The sequence below is a fragment of the Macaca mulatta genome, chromosome 1 (genome assembly GCF_049350105.2).
Source record: "Macaca mulatta isolate MMU2019108-1 chromosome 1, T2T-MMU8v2.0, whole genome shotgun sequence".
In the NCBI taxonomy this organism is placed as follows: Eukaryota; Metazoa; Chordata; class Mammalia; order Primates; family Cercopithecidae; genus Macaca; species Macaca mulatta.
Genome location: NC_133406.1, coordinates 32,258,796 through 32,283,057, shown reverse-complemented (window position 1 = coordinate 32,283,057; position 24,262 = coordinate 32,258,796). Strand labels below are relative to the sequence as shown.

Below are 24,262 nucleotides of genomic sequence, written 5' to 3'. Positions count from 1 at the left end.
TTTCCAGAGCGGGTGATGTTTGACTTGCATCCTAAAGGGTAAATAGGAGTTTGCTTGACTGCATGGCTACAACAAGGAATTAATTTAGCCAATGCTTCACACGTGTGTTTAATTTAATTAATTCTTACGACCATCTCTGTGCAGTAGGTATTAGCCTTGTTTCACGATGAGGAAACCCATACTCAAAGAGATCAAGCAACTTTCTCAGGATCACTCAGTCAGTCAGGACTGGAGCCAGAATTCAAACCTAGACTTGTCTACCGGCAAAGCCTCTGCCTTCTCCAGACACTCCACAGACGGAAAGCAACCTAGGCAGAAGAAACAGGATGTGACAAGGCCATGGCATACTGGTATGAGTGAAAGGGAAGTGTGCCAACCTGAGGTGTGTGGGATTGTCTTGCAGGTAACAGGGAGCTGCAGTGTCCTCTGAGAAGTGATAAAATGAGGTTGGTTTTCCAGACAGACAACTCAAATGGTAGTATGCAGAGGAAACTAGAGGGGACAGAAACCAAAGCTGGAGAGACCAGTTATGAGACAGTTATAGCAATCCAGACAAGCAATGTCAGGAACCTGAAACTACAAATTCTGATGGCTCTAAGAAGATCCTACTATGTCAGACAATCTTCAAAATGTTTCCTTCACAGAAGCGATGTCTGCCATCTGACTTCTTAAACAATGGCCATCCTAAAATTTGGTCAAAATTTAGGGATAAAAGTTTTTATGTAAATAATTCTAGAAAGTAAACTAAGTCCCTGTGTCCTATATAGTATTCAACATATATTGTTGCTTAAAATATTCTATTATAATACAGTATAGACTTTCTTCTGCCACTGGACATTGTACAAAGATATAACTTACTTGCACAATTCACTGCCTCTCTTTTAAGAAAAGAGAGGAATGAGGGAGGTTGTGGTCTGCATAAGATAGGATACAATATAAAGGCAGGATTTTAATAAAGTTAATGCAACAAGACCATACGAGAACAGGGTATATAAGGTAAATTAGAACTTCTAACAAGCTATCATGCATGCCAGAGAAAATTCCTTGCCAACCAAGTGGGCTGATAGAAGTGGAGGGTGGAGCTGTAAAAAAAAAAAAAAAAAATAGGTTTTAGATGATCTGAGAGTTTAGGAGAAAATGGGCGATGTTGGGTATGCTGACAAAAATAGGAAACTGTCATGTGTTATAAGATATTGGAGGTATAGCTCAGAGCTGCCAAGCAAGATTCACGTTCAGAAGAGAATGTTTTCAGAGAAATTGAGAAGAAATGTGCACTTAGTTACTATGAGAACAACACTGTTGTGGGCCGAATTGTGTGTCCCCCAAATTAATATGTTGAAATCCTAACTCCCAGTACCTCTAGTATCTGTATTTGGAGATAAGTCCTTTAAAGAGACAATTAAGTTAAAATGGGTCCTTAGGGTGGGCTCTAATCCAATATGACTGGTGTCCTTATAAAAAGAGATTAGAGGCCGGGCGCGGTGGCTCAAGCCTGTAATCCCAGCACTTTGGGAGGCCGAGACGGGTGGATCACAAGGCCAGGAGATCGAGACCATCCTGGCTAACCCGGTGAAACCCAGTCTCTACTAAAAAATACAAAAAACTAGCCGGGCGAGGTGGCGGGCACCTGTAGTCCCAGCTACTCGGGAGGCTGAGGCAGGAGAATGGCGTAAACCTGGGAGGCGGAGCTTGCAGTGAGCTGAGATCTGGCCACTGCACTCCAGCCTGGGCGACAGAGCGAGACTCCGTCTCAAAAAAAAAAAAGAGAGATTAGAGCTGGGCAGAGTGGCACATGCCTATAGTCCTAGCTATGCAGTAGGGCTAAGCCATGAGGATCGTTTGAGCCCAGCAGTTCAAGATTGCAGTGAGCTATGATCACACCTGTGACTAGCCACTGCACTCCTTGGCAACATGGTGAGACCACATCTCTTAAAAAAAAAAAAAAAAAAAAAAGAGAGATATTAGGACACAGATAATATAGACAGAGGAATAATCATGTGAGGATACAATGAGATGGTGACCATCCCATGTGGAAGCCAAGAAGAGAGGCCTCAAAAGAAATCAACCCTGCCAACATCTTGATCTTGGACTTCTAACCTTCAGAACTGTGAAAAAGCAAATCCCTGTTGTTTAAGCCTCTCAGTCTGTGCATCCAACCAGCCTAAACACATATGAAGAAATGCTCATCATCACTAATCATCAGAGAAATGCAAATCAAAACCACAATGAGATACCATGTCACACCAGTCAGAATGGCTTTTGTTAAAATGTCAAAAATAACATGTTGGGGAGCCGCAGAGGAAAGGGAATGCTTATACATTGTTGGTGGGAATGTAAATTACTCTAGCCACTGTAGTGAACAGTTTAGAGATTTCTCAAAGAAGTAAATGTTGAATTACCATTTGAACCAGCAATCCTATTACTGGGTATACACCCAAAGGAAAATAAATTGTTCTACCGAAAAGACACATGTACCTGTATGTTCACTACAGAGCTATTCATAACAGCAAAGACTTAGAATCAAGCAGGTGACTATCAACAGTGGACTAGATAAAGAAAATGTGGTGGCCGGGGGTGGTGGCTCACGCCTGTAATCCTAGCACTTTGAGAGACCGAGGCAGGTGGATTGCCTGAGGTCGGGAGTTCGAGACCAGCCTGGCCAAATGGTGAAACCCCGTCTCTACTAATAATACAAAAATTAGCTGAGCATGGTGGCACACACCTGTAATCCCAGCTACTCAGGAGGCTGAGGCAGAAGAATCACTTGAACCCGAGAGGCATGAGCCAAGATCGCACCATTGCACTCCAGCCTGGGCAATGAGAGTGAAACTCTGTCTCCAAAAAACGAAAAATGAAAACGGAAATCACGTTTTCTGCAGCAACGTGGATGCAGCTGGAGGCCATTATCCTAAGCAAACTAATGCACAAACAAAAAACCAAATACTACATGTTTTACTTATAAGTGGGAGCTAAACATTGAGTACACACGGACATAGAGATGGGAACAACAGATACTCGGGACTACTTGAGGGAGGCGGGAAGTAGGCAAGAGTTGAAAAACTACTTATTGGGCACCACACTCACTATCTGGGTGAGAGATTCGTTTGTACTCTGAACCTCAGCATCCTGCAATATACTCACGTGACAAACCTGCACCTGTACCCTTGATTCTTTTTCTTCTTTTATTTTTTTGAGATAGAGTTTTGCTCTGTTGCCCAGGCTGGAGAGCAGTGGCACCATCTCTAGTCACTGCGACCTCATGATTGTCCTGCCTCAGCCTCCCGAGTTGAGATTACAGCTGGGATTACAGGCATGCGCCACCACACCTGGCTAATTTTTTATCTTTAGAAGAGAAGGGGTTTTGCTATTTTGGCCAGGCTGGTCTCAAACTCCTGGTCTCAAGTGATCCACCACCTTGGTCCCCCAAAGCACTGGGATTACAGGTGTGAGCCACTGTGCCCGGCCATACCCTCAATTCTAAAATAAAAGTTGAGTAAAAAATCCTTCCAGTGTGTATTTATTTTGTTAGGGCATCCCTAGAAAATGAATGCAGATGTGAAACAGCAGACATGAGAAACAAACGAAAGTATGACCTCTTCAGGAATCAACTTTGTAAGAAACTTCAGCTAAAACTTTTCAGGATAAAACTAGCAAGACTTAGTAGGAAGTACAGTGACCCTATGGGTTAGGGATAACAGGGAATAAGGCAGTGCCTGGAAAGGCTAACACACTGATAAATCTGTTGAACCTGTGCCACAATGAATACATGATGCTTCTCCTAGCCTAAACTACTATCCGAACACTATGTTTTACCACCTCTTCATATCGTTTGTACTCCAAGATTCCCTCACATTATAAAAATCAAAAAAAGCAAAACCAATAATGAGTATTTAAAAGAGACTATATTAACCACATATACAGTAATGATTTGGGTAGGAAGTGCCTCAGGCTGAGAAAAAAGGCAAAAGGCAGATGTTCTAGATGAAAGAAATAGCTCTCTTCCTCTCACAGGCTGAACAAACAAAATCCCCAAGCCAGAGGGTTTGGCAATGAGAAAAGACTGCCCATTTAATCAAAACTATTAACTACAGCAAGGAATATAATTTCCTCCTTACTAGTTTGTTTGTCTTTAAGTGGAACTTCAGAAGGCTTGACAAACAACAGTTGGAGATATGTGAACAACATTTAAAATATTTCGCTTTTTTTGGTTGCTATGGTCATTTACATGTTGCTTCCACCATTTCAAAAAAAAAATTTTTTTTTAGGAACAGTAGGGGAGAGAGGAGAGAAAAAGGCCCAAGAGTAAAATAAGCAATTTCGCCGGAATATTAATTTGATTTAGATATTTGCAAGGTAAATGGATCTGAGTTGAAGAAATGAAAATATGAATAATTACTCAATAAATCTAATATAATTATATTTTATATTCCCCAGAGTAGAGGCATTGGTATCTGAAACAGTTGTGTTTTAAGTGTTTAGAATACTAAACCCTCAGGATCCAATGGCCCAGCCTTCCTAATGTAACCTATTTGAAACACCTAAGACATTTATTTCTTATTTATTTATTTATTTAGAGGCGGAGTCTTGCTCTGTTGCTCAGGCTGGAGTGCAGTGGCATGATCTCAGCTTACTGTAAACTCCTCTTCCTGGGTTCAAGTGACTCTTCTGCCTCAGCCTCCCAAGTAGCTGGGATTATAGGCATGTGCCACCATGCCCAGCTAATTTTTGTACATATATATATATGTACAAAATATATATATACACACATACATATATATATGTACAAAAAATATATATATATATATATTTTTTTTTTGAGACGGAGTTTCACTATTTTGCCCAGGCTAGAGCAAAGTGGAACGACCTCGGCACACTGCAACCCCTGCCTTCCGGGTTCAAGAGATTCTCCTGCCTCAGCCTCCCTAGTAGCTGGGATTACAGGCACGTGACACCACACCCAGCTAATTTTTGTATTTTTAGTACAGACAGGGTTTCACCATGTTGGCCAGGCTGGGCTCGAACTCCTGACCTCAGGTGATCCACCCACCTCTGCTTCTCAAAGTGCTACGATTACAGGCGTGAGCCACTGCGCCTGGCCTAAATTTTGTATTTTTACTAGAGACAGGGTTTCACCATGTTGGTTTCAAATTCCCGACCTCAAGTGATCGGCAAAGTATCCCAAAGTGTTGGGAGGCCAAGGCAAGTATTACAGGCATGAGACACTGTGCCCAGCCAATTCATAATTTATTGTTATGGATACATAATAATTGTACATATTTATGGGGTATATGTGATATTTTGCTCTATGAATGCAATGTATAATGATTACATCAGAGTACTTAGGATATTGATCACCTCAAACATGTATCAATTCTTTTTGTTGGGAACCTTTTGAATCTTCTATTTTGAAGTACACAATAAATTATTGTTAACTGTAGTCACCTTGATGTGCTATTGAATACTACAAGTTATTCCTTCTATCAAAGTGTATGTTTGTGTGCCCATTAACCAACCTCTCTTCATTTATTTTTATTGCTGCCTAAAAGAATGAAATTAAATTATTTCCAGTGAGAAGCAACAAGGGTACAGAGGAATGTTTTATTTTCTTCTGTAAATCAGATCCCCAAACACAAACTATGAAGCACACTTTAAATATAATCTTAATATGAATTCAAGTGATATTAAATAAATAATTCAAAGAAATGTGGAATCATGGTAAATGGTTGTGGGAAAATTATTGATTACTGCTGTTCCCAATCCCAACTCTGATAAATATAAATCACAACTACTGGATAAAAGGTATTTGGCAAAACACTTCAGAAAGGTAAACAAAATATGGAAACTCCTATTTAAGAGCATAATCATTAGGTTTTGATCCATTAGAAGACTGCTGGGAGTGAATCAGGTATAGGGAAAAAAAGAATACTTAAACTTTTTGAAGAAAAAGAAACTATTAGGTGAGATAGCAATTCTGATGTTCTTTTTGTTGTTAATCATGCATGGAATGCACATAGTTCCAATTTTGGAACATCTATAAAGGCATAATGCTCTATTAATATGGTTTACTATTTCTTTTTCTAAGAAAAGAGTTGACCAAATATAAATCAATGTTTATATCCATTAGTTTATCCATCAAGTTAATTTTAAAATGTATGCATGGCTTTCTTTTTAATGAACTGCCAGAAAATGATTGGCAGAAGTAGGTATAGGGTAGAAATAAAATGGCAGAAGCAAATAAAGGAGACAAATGTGTTCTAGCTCAGGGGTCCCTACTACCAGGCAGCAGACCAGTACTGGTCATTAGGAACCGGGCCACACAGAAAGAGGTGCCTGGTGGGAGAGCAAGCATTACCACCTGAGCTCTGCCTCCTGTCTGATCAGCTCCTATGAGAATAGGAGCACGAACCCTATTGCGAACTGCAGATACAAGGGATCTAGGCTGCTCTCTTTAGGATAATCTAATGCTTTCCCCCTCCACTATGGAAAAATTGTCTTCCACGAAAATGATCCCTGGTGCCAAAAAGGTTGGAGACCACTGTTCTAGCTGATTAGGAAGGGCCACAAAAGCTGAGTTTTTTAAATGTGAAAGGTGCCTGATGCCTAAGCATCTGGAACTCTGACCTGTTTCCTCTGCCTGTTATCAACTGTTTCAGAACATGTCCAACATTAATATGTTCCCTGCTCACTGGGAATAAAACAATACCCCAATCTAAGGTGCACTGAGGACTATGAGTGTTAATAGAAGTCTCAAAGGCAAACAGTGGCAAATGCTTTGATATAGAAACTACTTAAATACCAGTTTGTGTTTTTTGAGACACAGTCTCGTTCTGTTGCCCAGGCTGGAGTGCAGCAGTGTAATCTCCGCTCACCACAACTTCTGCCTCCCGGGTTCAAGCGATTCTCCTCGTCAGCCTCTTGAGTAGCTGGGACTACAGGCATGCACCATCATGCCCAGCTAATTTTTGTATTTTTAGTAGAGACAGGGTTTCACTATGTTGGCCAGGCTGGTCTCCAACTCCTGACCTCGTGATCCACCCGCCTTGGCCTCCCAAAGTGCTGGGATTACAGGCGTGAGCCACTGCACCTGGCTTCATTATCAATTTGTTAATTATCACATCTCTGTATCCTATAACATGATAACATTTCTCCAGCAGAAGATTATGACACTTTAAACCTAACAACTCAAATGTGGTTGTCAATATATAGAAGTTTTTATAGAAAAGGAACACAAGATGTGTTTTAATCAAAAATGAACCCTTTCAATGGTGTACATAAAAGCACACATTTTAGATTCAGGAAGTTGACAAAAACTTCTGTAGGACCTCAATGCTAATTCAAAGAAAGCTTCTATTTCAGAGAGTACATTCTTGTTCACATACAGCAACAACAGCCAGCAATAAATAGCAAACGGCATGAAGAAATTAGAGGTAAATTGCTTTTAATGCAATTGTTCTTTACAGTTTTGCTCTACTATGAAAGTTATTTTCAAAAACATTCAAATCCAGTTACGAATATGGAGGTCTTAGAAGAAAAAATATTAAATTCTAGATAAAGGAATCTACCACTGTCTCATTAAAAACATGATTTGTGAGGGGTACGATCAAATTGTATTTGCAACTTTGGGAAAGTAGAAAATAGTCCAGCACAATATATAGGTAATTGGGCTGGAGCAGAACTTAGAATTTTCTGAGGCAAGTAGGTGATAAGTAACATCTTATCATTGGCAGCCACCTCTCTAGCATGGGGTAGGAAGACAATTTTGGTGTGTGAGAAGATGCCAGGTCAGGATTCTGTTTTTAACCATGAGTGCCCTTCCTCATTCCCTCATTCCCTCATTCCGCCTACCTGCATTGCCTCTGCCATCTTTGTCTATTCCTCCAACAATGCATTTCCAACCCTTAAATCATGTGATCAGAGTAAAATGGTAGTGATGGTGGCAGAATTATTAGGACAAAGAGAAGCAAATCATAGGAGGTGGCTATGAATGCCAAAATAGTAATTGGCCTGTTTTTGCTGCCACTAATTAATCTGAGCTGATCACTGGAAATTATGAGCACAGGGCAGTTTTTTTTTGAGATGGAGTCTCACTCTGTAGCCCAGGCTGGAGTGCAGTGGTGCAATGTCAGTTCACTAAAACCTCTGCCTCCCAGGCTCCAGCAATTCCCATGCCTCAGCCTCCTGAGTAGCTAGGATTATAGGCACGTGCCACCATGCCTGGCAAATTTTTTGTATTTTAGTAGATATGGGGTTTCACCACGTTGGCCAGGCTGCTCTTGAACTCCTGAGCTCAGGTGATCTGCCCGCCTCGGCCTCCCAAAGTGCTAAGATTACAGGTGCGAGTCACCATTCAAGGCCCAGGGCAGTATTACTTTCTAATATCAGAAAGCTCTCTTATAAGAATTTTTGAGAAAAAGATGCTTTTTATCTTGGGTAACCACCAATAAGTGAATTAATCTCCTCTTCCACCATTTTTCCTGAGTCCAATAATTCTTTGCTCCCTTCTCCCAGGCCCTTTTCTTGCAGTCTTTCAGTCCCATCTATCTTCACTCTCTTTTCTATTAATTAGACTCCATTTCCCATCATGTCAACCACTCTCCTGCTACTAGCCTTATCTCCTCAACCCTGTGGTGTACCAGTGTCAGCAACTACCAGCTCAAAAGTGACTCTTAAGATTCAGAAATTGAGTGGGGCAGTTAAGTCATTGGTAGCTTGAAATTTGGCCATGGTGGGTATTCATACCATGGAAATGGGCAAATGCTACAAATCAGGGATACCTCTTTCTCTACTCCCTCTTACTCCCCAACCCAAGATACAGTTTACTAGCACAGCACTGCCCTGGCCCCATGTCCTTCCTTTGTCTCATGTTGGCAAACCTCAACTGCGGTTAAAATAATTGTCTGTCTTCTTCATATATACATTTGGACTACTGAATGTTTCTAGAGAAAATTACAAAACACTGCAGATTTTTGCCACTATGAACTCATAGTCTACAACAATACAGACTAGCTGTTCTTTTGAGTTTTTCCAGTCTAAAAGCTCTTCCATATTTCTCAAAGCTGTCACTTTACTGCATTCCCTTCATTCTAGATACTGTTTAACAGAAATAATCGAAAACTTCAAATGAAATATCCTCAATTTCTTCCTCACCAAACTACAAATTCACCATTTTCCCCATCCTTCCCTTGCCTATTCCCTCCAGCTTGCAATGAAAGAAAGGTCCATTCTTTTGAGATTAATCCCTTACCTCTTCAGAGTCCTTTTTCTGTTAACATATTTCCCTTTCTTTATTTAATTTTTAACTTTGCTCTTTCTGTGGGCTTTTCCTTCTTATTGGTAGATGAAGTGGTTTGGTCCTTGGATATCAACCGTCATCATTCTCTGAACTATAGTCACATTGGCCTTTTCCTAGTTTCTACAACTTACTATATTCTCTCCCTCTTCACAGGATTTGCATATGCTGCTTTTCAGTCTGGAATACTTTGTAATCTCAGTTCAAGAATGCATTCCCTAGATCATTGAGTCAAAGTCAGGTTCCTTTGCTCTTTGCTCTCGTATATCCTTATATATCTCTTCTGAACATTTATCTCATTCTGTAAGTATACATTTATTAAGGTGATTAAATTAACACTGTGAATTCCATGAGCTCTGAGAGCATATGTGCTTTTGCTCAATCTCATATTTCTGGGGTCTATCTGGTACAATGCCTGGCATATAGTAGGTGCTCAAAGAAGAAATTAAGATTCATTGGACATTTTTTAGCATTAAAGACTCATCTTTCCCATCCTCTAAAAATCCATCTTGGTCTCAATATCCTCTTATATCTCTCTCCTGTACTTACTCATCTCTCTCTCTCTCTCTCTCTCTCTCTCTCTCTCATACTTACTCTCAGGCTTGCTATCTCTCTCTCTTTTTTTTTTTTAGAGACAGGCAGGGTCTTGCTTTGTCACCTGGGCTGGAGTGCAATGACACAGTCATAGCTCACCGCAGCCTCCAACTCCTGGGCTCAAGCCATCCTCCCACCTCAGCCACTCGAGTTGCTAGGACTCCAGGCATGTGCCACCATGCCCAGATAATTTTGGGGGGTATTTTTGAGACAGGTCTCACTCTGTCACCCAGACTGGAGTGCAGTGGCATGATCTTAGCTCACTACAACCCACATCTCCCAAGCTCAAAAAATCCTCCCATCTCAGCCTCCTAAGTAGCCGAAACTACAGACACATGTCACCATGCCTGGCTAATTTTTCTTTTTTTTTTTCTGGTAGAGATGGGGTTTCGCCATGTTGCCCAGGCTGGTCTTAAACTCCTGGGCTCAAGTGGTCCACCTGTCTCAGCCTCCCAAAGTGCTGGGATTACAGGTGTGAGCCACTGCGCCTGGCCTTTTAAAATATTTTGTAGAGATGGGGTCTCACTTTGTTGACCAGGCTGCTCTCAAACTCCTGACTTCAAGTGATCCTCCTTCCTCGGCCTACCAAAGTGTTGGGATTACAGGTGTGAGCCACTATGCCCAGTCCAATTACTGGTTATCTCTTCCATTTTCCATCCTCTCCCCATACTAACCTTAGAAAAACAGTCTCATCTTCATTTCTCCATTTACTAACCTGCTATTTATTCCTTGAATCATTGGCTTTTATTTGTCATAACTTCACTGAAACTACTTCCATTAAGACCATTGAGGATATCTTTTCATTAAATATTGCACAATAGCCACTTTCTACTTCTCAGTACCTTATACATGATCTCTAGGTACCACCGGCACTTGTTCAACTCCTTCCTTCTTGAAAACAAACACCTTTTCCCTTAGTGTTCACATTCATACTCTTCTGGGTTTCTTCCTGCCTTCTTAGTCTCACCAGCTTCTATTCCCTTGTCTGTATTTTACATGTGAATGCATCTATCCTCCAACCTTCTCTCTGCTCATTGTATATACTCCTCTATGAGAATTCACCCACTCCCATGGTTTCAATGCTGATGACTCTGAAATGTCTACTTTTAGCTCAGATCTCACTTCAGTATCCACCTGCCTATTAGATATTTATATCTACTTGGATATGAGTTGTGGATATGTACCACAAACTTAACATATTCAAAATTTAACTCATTATCTTTAGTGCTTATAATTTGTTCTCTTGTTTGTTTCCTTTCTCAGTGTGATTTTCACCAAGTTGCTTAAGTAAGAATCCTAAGTGCTATCACTGGCTCTCTTTATCTGCCCTGATGCTCACATCTAATCACTAAAATCTGTTAATTTTATGTCTTGAATGTCTCTGGAATTCATCCATTATTTCTTCAGCCCATTGCAAAAACTCTGGTCTCTTCTCACCTAAATGACTGCAACAGCTCCTGAAATGGTCTGTCACCTATATTGAATCTTAACCCTTTCAATCCATTCCCACACAGCAACCAGAATGACCTTCCTAACAATAACCTGATAATTTATGTCTCTTATTTTAAATCCTTCAGTGCTTGTCACTCCCCTCAGGATAAAATCCAAATTGTTTACCATGGTTTAGAAGGCTCTGCACAAGCTGGCTGGCTCCTGCTTACCTCTTTAGTCTTTTCTCTATCTATTCCCCTAACTCCCTCTCCCTCCTTGCATCCTACTCTCCAGTCATGACCTACATTCAGGTCTTGGGCAACTCCATATTTTTTTACCTATGGGCTTCTGCATATTCTCTGCATGAAACATCCTTCTCCCTGCCTTGGTACACTCCTTAACTCCTAATAATCTTTCAGGTTTCATTTTAACTGTTACTTCCTCTGAAAAGTCCTCTTGGCATAGTTCCTGGGACACAACAGGCACTCAATAAATAACTTTTCTTTCCTAATTTTCTTCTTTTAGGTTAATGTCAGATTTTGCATTTTAATTTTGCTCAAATTATTTTTACTAATAAAATACAAGTGAAATAAGCTAACATATTTTAAAATGCTCTATTATAAAGCTCTACCAACAGAAAATTTGGGATGATTGTGCTTAAGAACTTTGCTACTAGTGAAGTCCATTGTAAATATGGTACTTGGAACATTATTCCAAATAAAAATCAACTTTAAAAATAAAAAAGACTGGACTGAGTGCAGTGGCTCATGCCTGTAATCCGAGCACTTTGGGAGGCCAAGGTGGGTGGATCACGAGGTCAGGAGATTGAGACTATCCTGGCCAACACGGTGAAACCCCGTCTCTACTAAAACACAAAAAGTTAGCCAGGCATGATGGCATGCACCTGTAGTCCCAGCTACTCGGGAGGCTGGGCAGGGGAATCGCTTGAACTGGGGAGGTGAAGGTTGTAGTGAGCAGAGATCGTGCCATTGCACTTTAGCCTGGTGACACAGCAAGACTCCGTCTCAAAAAAAAAAGACTTGTTTCTTAACCTTCGGAGAATAATTTTCAGGAAAAGTTTGCATGGCCATAGAGCTAAGCTACATATGCATCTATCTGAGCTGTAAGGAGGCATAAAATACTGAATCACAAACAACCATCAAATACCTGACAGTTTCTGACCAACAGGAATGGTAATTTCATCAATTCAACCTCATACAATATAAATGGTATTGAATAAAAATATGTAGAAAACAGGTAATCAGATCAAGAATTATGAAGATTATGTGTATATGCACTTAATAAAGCTATGTATTATGAGGCCTGGTGCGGTGGTTCACGCCTGTAATCCCAACACTTTGGGAGGCCAAGGAGGGCGGATCACCAGAGGTCGGGAGTATGAGACCAGCCTGACCAACATGGAAAAACCCCATCTCTACTAAAAATACAACATTATCCAGGCGTGGTGGCACATGCCTGTAATCCCAGCTACTCGGGAAGCTGAAGCAGGAGAATCACTTGAACCCATGAGGCGGAGGTTGCAGCGAGCCGAGATGGCGCCATTGCATTACAGCCTGGGCAACAAGAGCGAAACTCCGTCTCAAAAAAAAAAAAAAAAAAAAAAAAGGCTATATATTATGTTACCAAGAAAAACAAAATGCTCATACGTTCATACAAAGAAATTCAAATTTCTGGTAATTCAGAGTCTCTGAAGCCAAAACCCAAATTTAAGAAGCTCTGCAATGATAGAATTTTTAACTATAAGGCAAAAATCAAATTATGATATTTAATACAAACTGACTCCCTGGGAAAGTACAGGATATTCATATTAGGCACTTTAAGCATCTTTTATTTAGGTCTTGATTTCAATATTGAAAGTAACCAAATGACTATTCAAAGTAAAGCCTGATGGGTCAATATGTTTTCTGATTTTAGCCTAGTTGAAACCATAGGAACAGAAGGGTATTAGAATAACCTGGAATCACATTAGTTAAATTACCAGTTTAGAAGCTATTGAAAATGTTCCTGATACTTAATGTCATGCAAGTTTTAGAAAAATAAAATTATTTATCCAATCTAATGTGCTTTATTAACAAATCTTGTTGGTACATTCACAGAAATAAACCACATACAGAGCTAACAAGTTATTTTTTGCTTGCAACTGCTGCACTATTTTAAAGTCAGTTTCAGTTTCACTGAAATCACTGGTTACAGTTCCTTAAAATTAAAGGAAAGTGATTATTTTGGGGAGTAATTCAATGGGAACATGTCCATTCAAAAAAGATACAACTATATATAACACCAACTTTGCAAACAATTTTAAAATTTTAAAAACGTGATTACTTTTGGCAGAAATTCTATCTTTAATCTTAAACAGGCTATGGATAAGGAGTTTCTTGCCTATTCCATGCCTGCAGTCACCTTTGTCCATGAATGCTTTGTCTAACACATAAGTCTCAGTCTGTAAGTCCATCATCTCCTAAAAGTTCCAACTGCCAGCACAAGCTGCTGTAATGATGGCATGATGACTCACATCCTTATCCACACATGCACTTCCATTATTTATTGTAACACCTCATCGTCTACAGCCTCTCATGGGTTGTGGTAGATCAGAATGGGGAACGGGGAGGTGGTAGGAATGGTGGGACAGGTCTTGGTGTTTTTTCAAAGCTACAAGCTATTGTAAAATCGATTGAGTGGGTTGTGGTCAGCCTTTTGGTTTGGGGATTTTCTTGGGATCTGGGGAGAAGTTTAAAATAGAATAGAATACAATACAATAGGCTGGGCAATGGTGGCTCACACCTGTAATCCCAGCACATTGGGAGGCTGAGGTGATGGATTACTTGGGGTCAGGAGTTCGAGACCAGCCTGGCCGACATGGTGAAACCCTGTCTCTACTAAAAATACAAATATAGCCGGGTGTGGTGGCATATGCCTGCAGTCCCAGCTACTCGGGAGGCTGAGGCAGAAGAATTGCTTGAACCTGGGAGGTTGCAGTGAGCAGAGATTGCGCCACTGCACTCCAGCCTGGGCAACAGAATGAGACTCCATCTCGAAAAAAAAAAAAAAAGGAAATACAATATAATAGAACAAAAACCATCAGAGTGCCTCAGTGTAAGGGTAAGTATCTCTTCAGTTATGTTTGTATATAAGTACGTACATAGAGTCACAGTCTTGACATAAAAGCAACCAAAATCTAGGTCTTGGTTTAAAGACAATTTTAGACCTTTGGATTGGAGACCCACATTCTAGTCCCAGCACAATTCCAGCCCAATACTGGACTACTCGTGTCTTCCTTCTTTCAGTTTCACCTCATATCTGCCTCACAATCATTCACTCTACAATTGTATGTTATAAATGAAATGGTGTCCTGTGGATACCGTCTTAAATACCCAAGAAAAAGGCATTCTCCTTAGATAATGCAAAGAAAACCCTACAAAAAAACTATTAAAACATAGTAAATTATTAAACATTTTAAATTATTGAAACCATATTAAAAGCTTTAAAAATATTCATATTTCCCTACTCATGTCCAAAAACATTTATTCTGGTTGTACCCAGCACTTCCCTTCCAGGAACAGTCCATTTGGATTATATTTTGAACTTGTTTTCTAACATTTTATGCTTCTCCATCTCTCAGATCCCATGTTTCTGGACTGATAATAACTAGCCACCTCCAGGAACTTCATAAATTATGTTGGAGAAAAAATTTTTCCCTATACATTTCATGTTTTTCAATTGTTTTCCTGGTTTTTTTTTTTTTGTCCTCAGTGACTTGCCAATGCTCTGAGATTTCCCTTAAAAACCTTTAACTTTTCACCTTACCTATACCTCTTATTTCTCCACTCTTATATTCTTAGAAATAAATATTTTATTTTAAAGGATGCCTACAGCATTGACCCAATTTACAATACTTCTCTCTGGCATCTCCAAAACAATCAGTTGGCTGAAGCCTACCTTTCAAATTCACCACCCACAAAATTCAGTCAAAGGCATCATGCCCACTAGAACATACTTTCTTTTTTTTATTTTTTTTTGAGATGGAGTCTCGCTCTGTCACCCAGACTGGAGCACAGTGGCCGGATCTCAGCTCACTGCAAGCTCCGCCTCCCGGGTTCATGCCATTCTCCTGCCTCAGCCTCCTGAGTAGCGGGGACTACAGGTGCCCGCCACCTCGCCCGGCTAATTTTTTGTATTTTTAGTAGAGACGGGGTTTCACCGTGTTAGCCAGGATAGTCTCAATCTCCTGACCTCATGATCCGCCCGTCTCGGCCTCCCAAAGTGCTGGGATTACAGGCTTGAGCCACCGCACCCAGCCTAGAATATACTTTCAAAGTTACAAATAAATGTGGTTTAGACTTTGGCCAAATAAAACAACCAGTCGTGAAGGCTTTCAAGAGTTTTCATTTCAGAATGAAAACTTCAGAAATCCATCTTTCTTACGATAGCTTTGGAAAATGATCTCTTTGAATATAAAGCTCACTTGAAAGACAAAATAATTTTTTTCTGCCCAGTTACTTACTTTCAGTGTTGAACTGTACTTTTTAACATTTATAATTTGCTTTAAATTCAAAATAATTGTGTTACACAAAAAAATGTTACAGTGGCTCTGGTGCCTAAAAGAAGTCTGGTCAAAGTACCTTTGAAGTAATATGCTTAATACACTGATGGTGACTCTTATCTCCTAGTTGCATAGTTCAAAATTTGTGCAATCATTTTAACTCTTCTTTTCTTCTCACACTCACATTTAATATATCATGAAATCTTTTTGGTTCTCTTTCAAAAATACCCAGGTTCCAACCATCTCCATCTCCACTCCATCTCCATCTCTGTCTCCACTGTTAACACCCTGGTTCAGTCTATCATCTCTCAAGAGGATTACTCCAAAATCTCCTGTCTGATGTCCCTACCTTTCTTACCTTCCTACGGTTGTTTTTAACAAAATAGCCATTGTGATCCTTTAAAAATCTCAGACAGATCATATCACTGCTCCACTAAAAACCCTGCAAGAGCTCCCTGCTTCGCTCAAAGTAAAGCCTAAATGCTTACAATGGTCTACATTTTCTGGCTCTTTGTGAGCATTCCTACTACTCCCATTTCACTGACTTCACTCCAGCTGCACTGACCTTGCTGTTCCTCAAGCCCACCCAGGCATGAGACAGTCTCTGGGCCTTTCAACTGGCTGTTGCCTCTGCCTAGAAAGCTTTTCCCCGGGACATCTCCATGACTAATCTTTCATCTCCTTTGTTGACTCAGTGAGGTCCATGCTGACTATCTAAAAACAATCATAACCTTTGCTCCCCCACCAATCCAATTTCCCTTTATCTTCTCCTACTCTTTTTTTTTCACAGCTGTTTATCACCTTCTAACATGTTAAATAAATAATACATTTATTATGTTGCTTATTTTCTGTTTCCTTCTGCAAGAATGTAAAGTCCCTAAGACCAGGATCTCTGTTTGTTTAGGAAAACAATTTATATTTATGTTATGGGTGGGTAAAAAGATACCTTGGCATATTGTAGAGGTATAAGAATTAGCATCAGTAAATTGGTTCCAAATATTTTAAGAATGCTCTCTCACCTTAATACTACAACTTTCTGGAAAGAGTTTTCAATTTCAAATTGATTTATAAAATGTGTTTAGTTTTATCTGACATGTGACAATGTATCCAGAGATATTTGGCAGGTGTGGGATGGGAATGGGCAGATCAAGACTCAAATTTTCCAAGTCCCTTAGAGAAATGAAAGCATTGCCTAAGAAATCTTTTCTTGCTTTGTCCTAAATAATCTTAAAACAGATGGCAAAAGCTAAATACTAAGTCTGCTTCCATGGAAACCACTATCACAGCAGCCCACTCTAGAGCCCCACCTATGAGATAAATGTTTGTCTTCCTATTGTTATAATCTAAGCCTGCCAACTTTCACTCTAAGTCCTACTAGAAAGTACAGCTACTATACACATATTAGCCTGGCAAACACATCTGGGAGAAACCAGTTCATACACAATCTAACCTTAAACATAATCAAACCTTGCAACATATAAAAATTTTTTTACATAATTTGCTGTATTATTCCGAACTCATATTTTACCTTTATTATATAAAAACTCATGTGTCTTACTTTAATATTGCAAGCCTGCTCCATCAGTCTTCTTGCATTTTCCTCTGCCCTGTATCTCTTTGGAAGCTGAACTCTAAAGAACTTTAAAGCACCTTCAAAATCAGCCTGCAGAAGGTCTTCCTTTGAAGTCTGCAAAATAATAATCAAGAATCATCATTACATTTCATCCTGCTTTGAGGACAAATATATTTCAAAAATAATTTATATTTTCTTGAATATACTTTTATAGTTAAGATCTAAGTTAATTCAAACATTTTAAGAAGATATTTCTAACATTTCAATATTTAGATGATACTGCTATCAGCTGAAATAAATCACCATAAATCATAGAAGCAATCTAAGAGTTAATTAACAAACTAACATACTGAATTTATATTAGCTGAAAATTAGAATGATGGTTTCTGGCAAAGCTTACCATGTTATAGTTCTGAGAAAAGAATAAATCTAAAAAAGGAAAAGAAACTGAACTCAAGGACTAATCTGTGACTTCAGCTCAATGAACATTTTAAGGATATTATTAAAAAGCTGGCTGAAGACATAGAAAATATAATCAAAATACATCAGAATTACACAATAAACACCTAATGGGAAGATGGCTTTTCAACTAATGACAGCAGCAGTTCAAGTGAAAAGAATAGGAAATTGATCCCATACCTTGAAGAAGGCTACGAAAAAGTAAATGAAACAAAACACCTAACTACTGAACTCTTATGAAAACTATTGTTTACCAAATTTACTACTTCAAAAAATAAAAAAACACTTGGAAATAAATATATCTGTGTGCAGAAAAAAGACCAAAAAGAAAACAAAATGTTTATCTGTAAAGTGGAATCATGGGTTACCATTTATTTTTACTTTTCTTGAGACAGGGTCTCCTTCTGTTGCCCAGGTGGGAGTGTATAGTGCAATCATGGCTCCCTGCAACCTCAACCTCCCAGGCTCAAGTGATCCTCCCGCCTCAGCCTCCTGAGTAGATGGAACTACAGGCACACACCACCACACCTAGCTACTTGTAATTTTTTTTTTTTATAGAGATGGGGGTCTCACTCTGTTTCCCAAGCTGATAACTCCTGGCCTCAGGGTATCTTCCCACCTCAGCCTCCCAAAGTGCTGGGATTACAGGCGTGGGTCACTGCACCCTGCAGGTTATTTTTTTCATTATATTTTGTTATACTTTCTGTATAACGCTTTTATAATAAGAAAGACAATAAATATTTTAATAAACAGCTATAAACAACTTTCACAAACACTGTGATACATATAGATTTAGGAAGATCAGTATATAGAAGCCAAAAACAAATTAGATGTTTTACAGTTAGTAATTAATAGTCAAAAACTTCAACAATTAAAAAAAGCACCCAGAAATCACATAACTATATGCTATGTCAAAATATTACTTTATTTAAATTTAAATGTAAAGCTGATTAAAGACTGCACTGAAAAAGTAGGCAGCAGGCCAGAGAAATTCCTGCTTGTAACAGGGTCTCAGTTTTCGTCATCACCACCCTGGTCCAAGTCATTATCATGACTAGCAAGACATGTAGTCCAATCTTAGCAACATCTTGTAATCTACATTTTGGCTCCAATATAAGATCTGAGTGAAACCTTCTCTGAGCACTTAAATTCTTCCTCCCAGCCCATTCCCCACTAATTCACTTTCCAGTTTTACATCTGTTCCCCTTCTTCCCCTCTCTGTCTGTCTTTTTCACTGCTATATCCACAGCAACAAGAACAATGACCAGAATATAGGAGGCACTCAATTAAAATTTGTAACAGAAAAAATGAATGAAATCTACTTTCATCTCTCTTTTGCTACAGTTTGCTTCCCTTTTCCCCTGCCCTTTAAACAGAAATGTGAAAGAAAAGAACATATTCACACCAGACAGTTTCACAAAAGTCCACAAATTAGTAATCAAACAATGGAGCTAGGCTAACAGTAGTAATGAAAAAACAAAAAACTCCAGTATATCTCAGATTTCTCTTTCCTCATAAATATACAGATGCGATAGCAACAAGTAGTGGAGAATGCTTAGCATGCTCTCAACTCACCTTAACTTAGTTGGAAAAGGCAGTTACTGGAAACAACTTCAGTCTGAAGAGAGCCTTTCTAACTAAAATACCAATTGCTGAATTATGGGGGAAAGCATCCAGCTACCAATTCTACCAGACATACCACACATCCCTAGCCTTCCTTTTTCATATATAATACCAGTGCTGATGATTAGCTCTCTGGTAATGGTTTGGACAATTCCAGACAAACTGCTTCCAGGGTTTGTAGAGAAACAGGATTAACCCTTTCTTCACTACTGAAAGTCCTCTGAAGGCACCTCTTCTATTTTTAGTGCAATTAACCTCTAGTTACCTGGAAACAGATGCCCCAAAATGGTGATGGGCAATCTCTTCTCTGCAGACAGTAGCACAGTTATCTAATTTTCTAAAATTGCCAAGGCCTAATTTCAAATCCAGCCTTTTAGCACACACAAAGGCAGATAGATAGGGATCAAGAATGAGGAATCCTATGTTCTCACACACTGGACCTCTGGTCAAGCAGGGATGGCCATGTAGGCAGAGATGCTGCTTGGGAGAGGCTAATAGTCTCAGGGAGGGTACAGCAATGAGGTTCCCACCAGGGTGGGGCTGAAGCCCAACTCAGCTTGAGTCTCTGGACACAAGAAGCCAGAGTTCCCTGTGGCTGTCCTTTCCTAGACATTGCTGGTGTTGATATTCCTGCATATCACATGGATCGCCCAGCTCAGTTAAGCTCAAGAAGAGAGATCTGGCAACCATGGGGCAGGGAGGCTCAAGTACACAAAGGTGTGAAAACTGCATCTTATTCAATTTGCTAACCTCGGCCTCTGGAGTACTTGACACATTAAAGGTACTCAAGGTTGCAAAGAATGTAATAAATTCATTTTAATTTCAATTTTGGCAAACTTGCAGTGCTATGTAAGTTTTCCCATTTTAAAAATGGGAATATCTTTAATCACAAGTATTTGAGAATGAGGCCATGCTTGGTGGCTCACACTCATATTCCCAGCACTTTGGGAGGCTGAGGCAGGTGGATCACTTGAGGTCAGGGGTTCGAGACCAGCCTGACCAATACAGTGAAACTCCATCTCTACTAAAAATATAAAACAAAATTAGCCAGGCGTGGTGGCTCATGCCTGTAATCCCAGCTATCCGGGAGGCTGAGGCAGGAGAATCACTTGAACCCAAGAGGTGGAGGTTGCAGAGAGCCGAGATTGCGCCATTGCATTCCAGCCTGGGCAACAAGAGTGAAACTCTGTCTCAAACACACACACACACACACACACACACACACACACACACAAAAGTACTTGAGAATGAAATAATTTAAGGCATAAGAACGCATCTTTTGAGCTCCAAAAGAAATATAAGGGGTGATAGTATCTGTGTTGCTCAAACATGCTCAAAAATAGATATCTTAGTGGCTAAAAGCAGTACCTTGCTCTCACTGATTTTTTGTTTGTTTGTTTGTTTTTTGTTTTTTGAGACAGGGCCTCGATTTGTTGCCCAGGCTGGAGTACAGTGGTGCAATATAGCTCACTGCAGCCTCAAACTCCTGAGCTCAAGAGACCTTCCTGCCTTAGGCTCCTGAGTAGCTAGGACTACGTGCGTGTGCCACCATGCCAGCTATGTATTAATATATATTTTTTTGGCTGGGCGCAGTGGCTCATGCCTGTAATCCCAGGACTTTGGGAGGCTGAGATGGGCGGATCACGATGTCAGGAGATCAAGACCATCCTGGCTAACACAGTGAAACCCCATCTCTACTAAAAATACAAAAAAAAAATTAGCCAAGTATGGTGGCAGGCACCTGTAGTCCCAGCTACTCGGGAGGCTGAGACAGAATGGCATGATCCCAGGAGGTGGAGCGTGCAGCGAGCCGAGATCACACCATGGCACTCCAGCCTGGACGATAGAGCGAGACTCCATCTCAAAAAGAAAAAAAAATAATTTTTTTTTGGTTGTTGTTTTGTTTTGTTTTTGGTAGAGATGGGGGTCTCGCTATGTTGCACAGGCTGATCTCAAACTCCTGGCCTTAAGCAGTCCTCCCACCTAGGCCTCCCAAAGTGTTGGGAATACAGATGTGAACCGCTGTGCCTGGCCTCATTGATATTTTTAATTCCATAAAGTGGGCAGTCTAAATTGCAAGAACTTATATTCTTCTTATGCGCTACAATACACCTAATTTCATTGTGAATGAAAACAAAAACGCCAGTAAGCAAAAAACACATAAAACAAAAACCTTGCTTGCCAGTATTCTAGAAGACAACCTGTAGTTAGTCCTACTTTGATTCTAATGGGTTTTTTCCTCCAATTTTCTATCTTTGAGAGACTTCCATAATCATTAAGTATCACCTCAAATGCCTTTGTAATGCCATAAGCAGATTATAAGCTTACAGAGATAACTCTCCATTTGCTGACAACTGTATCTAAAAGGTTTTTCCCTCTACAATCCAGGGACAGACACTTCTTGTTCTGCAAAGATTTGGATGTTTCACTAAGAACTTATCAAAAGTCGTTTGGCTTTTTTTTTTTTAAAGAATACTTTTTCAATCATAAATCGTACATATGTATGTGTATTGTCCACATGGTGGGGTCACGCAATTTTTCTTGATTACATATTCATGGCCCAAAATAAAAATTTTTTTAAAAGCCTAACATAAGGTCTGACTACAGAGATAAACATAATTAATATTTTATTACATTATTTATAGTCCTTTCCCCCATCATTACATACATATCTTACACATATTTAACAAAATTTGAATCATCCTGTACATATTATTTTGTTAAATATATGTGCTTTACAGACCGGGTACAGTGGCTCACACCTGTAATCCCAGCATTTTGGGAGGCCAAGGCGGGTGGATCACTTTGAGGTCAGGAGTTCGAGACCAGCCTGGTCAACATGGTGAAGCCCTATATCTACTAAAAATACAAAAATTAGCTGGGCGTGATGGCACGTGCCTGTAATCCCAGCTACTCTGGAGGCTGAGGCAGGAGGATTGCTTGAACCCAGGACATGGAGGCTGCAGTGAGCTGATATTGCACCACTGCACTCCGGCCTAGGTGACAGAGTGAGACTCTGTCTCAAAATAAATAAATAAATAAGCTTTATGAATGTCAAGCATTAATGTAATGTTGTTATTCTAAAATATAAGTAGCAGTGCTGTTCATGAAAATAAAACATGGCTTCAACCAGGGTTCCAGAACCAGTTCTCACCATCCTAGTACTACTATCTCACCATCCTAGTACTAATTATTGTTATTATTGTTGTTACTCTTTTAGAGACAGGGTCTTGCTCTGTCATCCAGTCTGGAGTGCAGTAACACAATCAGAGCTCACTAGAGCCTCAAACTCCTGGGCTTAAGCAATCCTCCTGCATCAGCCTTCCTAGCAGCTTGGACTGCAGGCATGCGCCACCACACCTGGCAAATTTGGTTTTTTTTGTTTGTTTGTCTGTTTTACAGATGGGGTCTTGCTATGTTGCTCAGACTGGTTTTTAACTCCTGGTCTCAAGCCATTCTCCTGCCTCAGCCTTCCTAGTAGCTATGATTACAGGAGTGAGTTACCACGCCTGCACACATACTAATTATTAATGAGCTGGCTATGCAGATAATTAGTGCTTATAATTGAGTTTATAATTGTAGGAATACTAAGCCCTTACCCTGACAATGAAGAGGCTTAACGCATGATCTTGTGATCATAAGATCTATGCTTTAAAAATGTACCCCTAAAAGGCAAACTAATACTTCGAAAGCCAAACCAAGTACTCAAAATAGGTTGTGCTGGCTTCTGGTTTACAATTATACATCTGTGCTCACTGTACAAAATCCTTTCAGGCTAGAAAAACTGACTTAAACTGGAAAGGCTGTTCTTCAACTGGGAAATTCTTAGAGCTTTTCTATTTTGCTTTCAGAACAATGGCGAGGGAAGAGTAAAATAATGAAAACGCAACTCCTTTCCCAACATTAGTTAAGTAATGTTAGCCAGAAGATAATATGAATAGGATTTAGACAATTTGAATAAGCAAAGGCATGTTTTCTTCCCTTGGAAATAAAGAAAATAACTCTACCAGCTTTTACATAAGAACTAACAGGCCGGGTGCGGTGGCTCACACCTATAATCCCAGCACTTTGGGAATCCGAGGAGAGTGAATCACTTGAGGTCAGGTGTTTGAAACCAGCCTGATCAACATGGCAAAAACCCCATCTCTACTGATAATATAAAAATTAGCTGGGCGTGGGCCGGGCGCGGTGGCTCAAGCCTGTAATCCCAGCACTTTGGGAGGCCGAGACGGGCGGATCACGAGGTCGGGAGATCGAGACCATCCTGGTTAACACGGTGAAACCCCGTCTCTACTAAAAAATACAAAAAACTAGCCGGGCGAGGTGGCGGGCGCCTGTAGTCCCAGCTACTCGGGAGGCTGAGGCAGGAGAATGGCGTGAACCCGGGAGGCGGAGCTTGCAGTGAGCTGAGATCCGGCCACTGCACTCCAGCCTGGGTGACAGAGCGAGACTCCGTCTCAAAAAAAAAAAATTAGCTGGGCGTGGTGGCACATGCTTGTAGTCCCAGCTACTTGGGAGGCTGAGGCAGGAGAACTGCACGAACCCAGGAGGTGGAGGCTGCAGTGAGCCGATATCACACCACTGCACTTCAGCCTGGGCAACAGAGTGAGACTTTGGCTCCAAAAATAAAATAAAATAAAGTGAGAACTAATAAAGGATAACTTTTTGAAATTAGTGGCTCTACTAAACAACCGTCTTTTTGCTCCCTGAGCTTTCTGACAAATCCTTTTAA

The 24,262-nt window shown here is 40.1% G+C and overlaps 1 protein-coding gene across 6 annotated transcripts in view; it reads right to left on the bottom strand.

Annotated features, from left to right (window-relative positions):
• RABGAP1L (RAB GTPase activating protein 1 like) overlaps nt 1–24,262 on the bottom strand; it is an 800,696-nt gene that overhangs the window by 170,233 nt on the left and 606,201 nt on the right. For all 6 annotated transcript variants that reach the window (XM_078000298.1, XM_015123648.3, XM_078000303.1 and 3 more), the window contains one exon: nt 17,434–17,562. In XM_078000298.1, the coding sequence (XP_077856424.1) occupies nt 17,434–17,562 (129 nt within the window). The remainder of the gene's footprint in view (nt 1–17,433; nt 17,563–24,262) is intronic.